Below are 7,638 nucleotides of genomic sequence, written 5' to 3'. Positions count from 1 at the left end.
CCTCGTTGTGCCCGTGGATTTCCACTGCCACGTGGAAACGTTCTTCCCGGAGGATGATGCTTAGAGGCAGTGCTTTTCTGCAGTTATGCCAGCTTCGCAACAGGGGCGACCTTCCCCCCACGGAAATGTTGAAAGTCTGCCGTACGCGACATGACTTTCATGCCGTCGTCAGTTCCCGACACGTGCCCGAGCGTCTCTGAACGGTGACACAAGTTCAAGCTAAGACATCGTCTTTGGTATTGTGAGAGCCCTCGTCAATTCCAGTGGAGATCCGCACACAGATAAGGACCTTGCGCTGTTTCGTTCGCTTCATTGCTTGAGCGACAGTGGAGCAGCTTTACTCAAAGCCTGCTCACCCCAGGAAACGCGCTGCCAACGTCGTCCACCGCTAAAACATTTCTGCGTCCCTCGTGGCCGCGGAACAGGCGCCAAGTGCGGTCAGACGTCGCTCTCGGCCATTGCGCACAGGGCGGTCATGAAGACAGCGTCCACAAACGGGTTGTCTAGGAGGGGTGCGCTCCCGGCGAGATTCCTTGTCTTCAGGAAGGCCAGCGACTCTTTCCCTTTGCGAAGATGTGAACATTTTCGAGCTAGGACAAGCAAAAAGCCTGCGAGGTGACGTGCATCTGCAAGGCAGGTTTCCGAGCCGACTCGCTCGCAAGACAGTCCGCGAACCGGCTACCCGCCAGCGTGCACGGACGCGCACAGGAGGAAAGTTCGTCGGGAGGTGAGGCCGTTCACTCTTAAGATGGCATGGTCAAATTCCAGACATCATCGAGTTTGCCGTCCAAAGCTTGCACAACTCCGCCGCGTGACGGAAGTGCTTTCTCCAGTCCACGTCTCCAGTCTCTCCTGTTTCGAAGCCGCGCTGCGGCGGCTCAGTGGCTGGCCGTCTGTGGCAGTGTCTGAAGGCAGGGGACAGCTTTTCTGCTATTTCTCCTTTTCCAAGAGCTCTTTTGCCAACCACCGCTGCATGTTTCCTTATATATTCTCCTTTCTAACAAGACGAGACGTCTCACGTTTTTTTTCGATCTCTGGGTCTCTGTCGGCGCGAGGGCATCCCCACTTCCCCTCGGCAGTGCTGGCATCAGGACCAGCCCGCTCACTGAGGCTGGCTTCTCCAGCGCCGCGATTTGCGCCTTTGCTTGTCTTGAGGTTTTCCCCGTGATTCCTTCTTTTCTGAACATATCCCCCATCTTATGTCATCCGCGTCCTCCTAGGGGTTTTCTGAGGCAACCGCGCTGTCAGGCCGTCTGACAGCTGCCTGTCGTGTGGCTGGGAAACCCAGCCGTTGTCTTGGCGATCTGACCGCCCTTGTTTGGACAAAATGGACGTTCAGTTCAGACCCGGGATTGCTGGGGGTGCCCAGAAGTCCATTCCCACTCAACAAATGCGACTGTTCATCCAGCAACAACGTCCCGCGGGAAGACCCGTAGCTGTGCCGAACGTTCTCCACGAGCCGCGCATGGCGGCGCAGCAGTGCCACGCGCAAACTCAAAATGTTCTCTCCTTCCCTGGCTGCACAAATGTGGCCGGAAGTTTCCAGGCAGTCTATCCTCAACACCCTGGATTCTTGGGTGACCACCCGTCGCTTCCTTTGCGTCAACCACACGCGACGAACTTTGGCGCAGCCTACGTGCCTCAAGCCGGCACCCCCGACGGCCAACAAGCAAACCCGTATTATTATCCCCGACAGCACGGGCATCTCCTTGCCACTGCTAACTCAGGTGGTTCAAGTGACAGCAGCGCGATAGGTCCCCCCGTTTCCACTTCCGCCGCCTTAGCGTTCGGTTCACCGCCCTCAGTGGTGGGAGTAGACGGTACTCGCGATGTTGAAGGACAGAAGAGGGCGAATCTTGAAAAGTGAGTTCACGGACAAACTCAGCCTCTCCGGCGGGTCTTCGAATTGAGGTGTTTCCCATGACTGTTCCTGGATGTCTCTGTGCCTGTCTTGTTTTCAGTTCTTGGCACTATGCTCTGCACAACAAGCGCCACATCCAGCAGGCTACCCCCACTTCCGGCAGCAACAACGTGCCCATGAAGGGGGATTCCAGAACATGGATGTTGCCGAAATTTGCTCAGGCGAACGGGGCCCAAGGTGCCGCGTCTCCGTCTGTCGCGTACATGCAGCACGGTAGGGTTTTCGTATCTCACCCACAGACAGCGCAGCAGCAACAGTTCCAGCTTCAGCGCCAGCATCAGACCCAGCACCGACAGACAGCTGTCCCCCGATGCGAGGATCCGATAATGGGAGGCTTCCTACCGATAGGGACAGCTCGGCCGTGGCGCCCAGCGGGCGTCCCGAGCCAGCGGATGGAGTACACCAGTCGGATTCGAGGTACGCCTTTCCTTGAGGCCTTACGAAGTGAACCTGGATGGGACATTGCGAAGGGTGAGGGCGGAACGGTCAAGCGACGCGGACTTCAGCTGCAAAACGCCGACTGTTTGTCCTGTTGTGTTGCATGCAGAGGACAGTTCGGTGAACGGGTCGTCTGCCGCGCGGTGCGAGCCCTCGTTTGCAGCTGACCCGCCACGAGCACATGAACGCATTGTCAGCGTGACCGATCAAGCTGAGTGTGGCGACCGGCTACCGCAGACAGAAGCCGCGGCTTATCGAAGACTTCGGTCTTCATCTGCTCTCCCCCGTCGTCCATATGCAGCCGCGTCTGATGCGCCGCCGTCTGGATGGGGCTCCAGCCGCCGGTCGATGTCCTCCGCTGGGGCGAGACCGTGCGTTACCGTCGACGGTAAGTCGGGCTGGACGGGCATTCAGGGCGATGCAGGGACTCCGACCGAGCAGTCACTCAGTGGGCATGGCCCCATCGGAGAGCCGGGCGCCGAGGCGTTGCCGAGCGTGACTCCTCCGCGAACGAACGTGGGCACTGCAACCGGGTTGCGAGCGTCTGGAAACTCTGTCGCCGGAGAATCTGTGCTGCTTGCACCCGAAGTTGCCGGGACCCCGGCCGGAAACCGCAAGCCCTTGATGAACGCGCAGAGGATCGCCGGAAGCCGCCGACCGCCCCCGCGCACTTGCGCCAGTGCGGGAACGATAAACCCGCGCAACGTCTCAAACATTGGAGAGAAGTACAAGGATCGAGCCCGCAACAGCAGCGTTGAGCGGAAATGTTCTCGGACCGAAACGCGCAAGTCGCTCTGGGAGGCGAACGGGAAGACGAGGCCGAGCCCGCCAGCGGCGCTCTTGCCTCGTTCCGGCTCCGCCGCCCCAGTGACGTGCAGCCAAACTCGGAGGGCGAAAGCCCCGAACTCGACTCTTCACGGCGCTCCGGGAGGCAGCCGCCTCCGAGGAATTCGTGGTGCGCACGACCAGTCCAGCGCGAAGGAGTCGGAGGCGTCTAGCGCCGAGAACGAAATGTCGGAAGAGGACAAACCCGCGACAGCGGCTTTGAGTCCAGCCCAGAATCGCCTGTCCATGCGTTCGCGAGCACCCCTCGTCCCTGGCCGCGGCGTTCCTCGGGGGATGCCGAGAGGCCAGGGCGATCCGCGTCACTCCAGTGACAGCCGACTGCAGACGTATCCGACGGAGAGAGTTCCCACCCGGCGGGGCCCTCAGGCGCTGAACAAACCGGAGGCTGGAAAGCACCTTCGCAGCTGCGACAGACGCAGTGAGCTCTCAGCTAGCCACGGAAGGCTCCCACTCGGAGACAAATCCGACGTGGAAGAATCCGACCTTGGAGACTCGTACGCGCGTCGGCGCGGCTATTCGCTGGCTCGCCGGGGAACGTGCTCCTCGCCGGATTCTCGACTCGTCTCAGCCGACTGGAGCTGCCGCTCTGCTTCCCGTGCCGCAACGGGCGCCCGAGCCCGACCGGACGCCGCGGCCGAGCGATCTACGAGGCGTCCCGGCTTTGCCTCTGCTCTTGTCAACAACAGCGGAACAGACAGCCTGAGGACTCGCCCCGGCGTAGGCAAGGGTGGCATTTTGGGGACCGCGACCTCTCGGAGACAGCCCACTGGCCCTGCGGGGAGCTCAGGGCGGTTCAGAGCGCGGGACGTTTCGACGGTCTTGGGAGGGCGCCGATTTGGGTCAGGAGACAGCAGCAGCGCAGCGGCTTCGAGGTCGACGTCGTCTTTGGAATCCATCGTCCTCCCGGACTTGGCGCTGTCTCGGGATGACGAGACGCGGTCGGAAACTTATGAGAAGCGCTCGAGCGCCCTCTTGCAGGGTTCTGGAACGGAAGAAGGCAGATTCTACAACAGTGTGTGCTCTTCGAGATGCGAGTCTGGGTGTGACGAACCCAGCTTCGACGAGGAAGAAGCCGATCTCTCGGGACGCGGCGAGGTGGCGAGGGGACCCTTTCCGGGAACAGAGATGGTGCGAGAAGAACTCCGGAAGAGCACACCTACAAGTGATGCTCCTACACAGCTCCTGAATGCCGAGAACAAAAAGACTCGGGGTCTGACAGGAGACGAGGCACAAGAGAGGGGTCTGGTGACACGAATTGGGCCGTGTGGAACAGTGCTGCCTCCATTTAGCAGTCAAGAACCCAACAAGGTGTCCGTTGCGGCGAATGATGGGGAAGCCAGCGACCAGGGAGCGCCGCCTTTGGACAATCTGGCCATGTCGGAGAGATCCACGTCTGCATCCCGAGGGCCGTGCAGCGCGTCCCCACGAAGCATAAGCGATGCCAGCGGCCCTCAAAGCTGGGAAGCGAGCAGCAGTCACCGAAGCAGTGGAACAACCACGCCGGTTGTGGAGGGAGAAACGCTCGATGGCCGGCCGGTGGCTGGCGTGCCTAGGCGAGCAGTGGGGACAGTTTGTGAGGGTCTCGCCAGGCAAGGATTGCTGGGCGACGCCCACTTGGTCACTGATTGCGGCCCGAGCTTCGACCGAGAGGCGCCAGGATTCACGGGCGAACGCCGGGAGGGGAACCTCGACGCTCTCACCCAAGCCGCGCATGCATTGATGAGCAGCGCAGGCCAAGTGCCCGCGGTCCAGAACTGCGACAGAAAGTTCTCGGGCGGCCCCTCGAGCTGCGCGGAGGCTGTGGCGCACCAGCAACCAGGCGTCGAGGAGCGAGTGTATCAGGGCCAGGCTCAGGCCGACGCACCGCACGCGCCCGGCCACCAAGTGAACGCGGTCCGTGAACCGACCGCGATGTCGGGTAGCCCCAGAGGCGCGGAAAGAAGTGACCAGACCGGTGCACACCGCAGGACGCCGCCTGAGCAGGGACAGGTCGCGCCGTCTGCGGGCCGCGGGCCTTCTGTGGCGTCTGCCCAGGAGCAGCAGACTGGGGACCTCCTGGCTCTGTCGGCTGCCGAGGCGGCGGCTGGCGCAAGTCCCTCGCCGCCGAGAGTCGCGGCTCGCGTCTCCACTGGCGGCCTGCCCGCAGGTCAACTCGCGCACTCCGAGCAGCTTCGACAGCAGATGCGGGAGAAAGTGGAGCAACAAATGCTGGAGCTTCAGCACGCGCAGCTGCGTCAGCAGTGGATGGAGCGACAGCAGCAGATGGTGGAGCACGCGCGCGCGGAACAGAAGCACGTCCAGCAGCAGGCGGAGCAAAACGCTCAGACGCTGCAGCACCAAGTCTTTGCGCAGCAGGCGGGCCCCGCACTCGTGCGGGTGGTCTCCGTTCAACCCGGCAGAACGCTGGCCATGTCGGGTCCCATGAACCCGCAAGTCGGTTTGGAGCGCGCCGGCGTGCAGCCCGCAGCGGAGCCCGTGCACACTCCGCACATGGGGGAGAGTGCCCAGAGTCGTTCGGGCCACTCCAGTTTACGCCAGCTCAGTGGAGTCCACCAGGCGTCGCAGCGAGTCGTTCTGCGCCAAGCCGTGAGTGAACAGCAACTGCGGCGGCCGACGCTGTCGCCTGCACGGGCGGCAGTGCCGGAGCAGGAACAGCGGCGGGGATACCCGCCTAGGATGCCTCCGACAGAAGGCGAAGCGCGTTCGAGTGACACCGCGCAGGCGCCTTCTGACCAGGCGGCGGTTGCGGAGCTCCAGCGACGAGTGCAGAGCGTTCGCCAAACGAACAGCGTGCGAGCTTTCTACTCCAACATCGACGTTCAGACGCCGGCCTGCGCCGCCGGCCAAGTGAAGGAGATACACCTCGATTGCCACGGTGGCACCGATCCACTCCGTAAGTGAACGCCCGCGACGAAATGCGTGGAGCACCGTTTTCTGGACTGCGATCGGGGCGGTGGTTTCTCAGAGGTATCCGGTTCCTGTTTCTTGGATGCGTGTGTCTGTTTTTCCAGACCCTCTGCGGGCTCCGTCGACCAAGGGGGAGCCTTTGGCGGCGCTGGCGAGGCGATATCTTCACTCGCAGTGGTAGGTTGCAGGTGTTTCGCCGGTCTGGCCTCGACAAGAATCGAGGGGCTCAAGGCTGAGTGGCTATTTCCTTGCCTTCGCCCTGGACGCAAACGGCGCCGTCGCACACTCCGACTCTGCAGCAGAAGCAGGCCGAACGCGTGGTAGGGTCGGCACGGGACCCGTTTAGGTTGTTTCGCCGTGGAGAACCCGCCGTCCTTGTCGTCGCTTTGCATGTGCGTGTGTTCAGCCTGACTGCCTCCCGTTGCCATCCGATGGGTCGGCAGGAGCACGACGAGTTTGTTCGAGAGCTCTGGGTGGAGAAGTACCGCGTCCAGCAAGACGAGCTGCGGCGCAATCTCGCTTTGTACCAGCAAGGCCGGCCAAACGGCTTGCTGGCTGCAGGAATCAACCCGTCGTCCGCGGCCAACGCCCTCCGCGTGAGCGAGTCTGCCTTTCCGTCGCCTGCAGTCTCTCTCGTGTGTCCCAGCCCGTCGGCCGGCGCCCCCCTGATGGCACGCATCGGCTCCAATGAAGCCCCGCGCCATGTCGTGACTCCACATGTGGGGAGAACGGGCGGACCGCCTCCGCTGCCTGTGGGCCTCTGCGCCGTGCCTGTGGGAGACAGAGTTGGATGCGCAGCTGTGTCTCCAGCGAATATGTCCCGTTTCGTGCGGACGCGGCCTACGGTGGCGCATCCGGCCGTGGCGGTCGGGAACCATGTGGCTGTGTGAGAGTCTTGTGCACGCGAAGTTTCCACGAGAGGCACCGTGGCTTCTGGGTGAATCGCTCGGACCAGAGAGCCCCGTTCTGGTGTCTCGCCACCGTGTTTACACGCCGGGCAGCGCCGGCGCATTCCGAGAGACTTGTGGCGGCTCCGGCAAAAGACCCTCCGCGAAACCTTTCTCTGGAAACAGAAGATCTCTGCTCACACGACATCACGGGACGCGTGATCCGGGCTGCATCGCTGCACGCACGTGCCTCAGACCCCCCGTGCGTCTGCGCGAGAGGCACGGTAGAAACCTCTGAACCGAATAAGAATTCGGCGCACAATCTAGTTGTTTACTTCTTTACCAAGTCGTCGCACTGAACAAAAAGAGACTGCTTGTGTTTAGAACCATGAGTAGACCTTTTTGAACGTCGCTCGACACGACAGACTGATCCTTCATATTTGAACGCGGCTTACGGGTCACCGCGTGACCTTGTGTAGCAACAGGCAAGGGTCAGAAGAGAACTTTCGTAGCATGCCATAGAGGTAAAGCTCACCAGGCACAATGTTATCGCGCGGCGCGGAGGCACTTGCCAGTGTGTCGGTCAGTGGAAAAGGACCAGTTGATAGAACCGGTACCTTCCAGATCTGGCTAGCGAGT

At 61.8% G+C, this 7,638-nt stretch overlaps 1 protein-coding gene across 1 annotated transcript; it reads left to right on the top strand.

Annotated features, from left to right (window-relative positions):
• Window positions 1-1,327: 1,327 nt before the first annotated feature.
• Window positions 1,328-7,002, top strand: NCLIV_015750 (conserved hypothetical protein; the record flags this gene model as incomplete). Its single annotated transcript, XM_003881767.1, has 5 exons — window positions 1,328-1,863; window positions 1,962-2,338; window positions 2,469-6,098; window positions 6,217-6,289; window positions 6,519-7,002. The coding sequence occupies 5 exons, from the start codon at window positions 1,328-1,330 to the stop codon at window positions 7,000-7,002; spliced, it is 5,100 nt and encodes a 1,699-aa protein (XP_003881816.1).
• Window positions 7,003-7,638: the final 636 nt, after the last annotated feature.

The sequence above is a fragment of the Neospora caninum genome, chromosome VI, assembly GCF_000208865.1.
Source record: "Neospora caninum Liverpool complete genome, chromosome VI".
NCBI lineage: Eukaryota > Apicomplexa > Conoidasida > Eucoccidiorida > Sarcocystidae > Neospora > Neospora caninum.
Note: the sequence above shows the minus strand (reverse complement) of the source record. Positions and strands in the feature narration are given on the sequence as shown.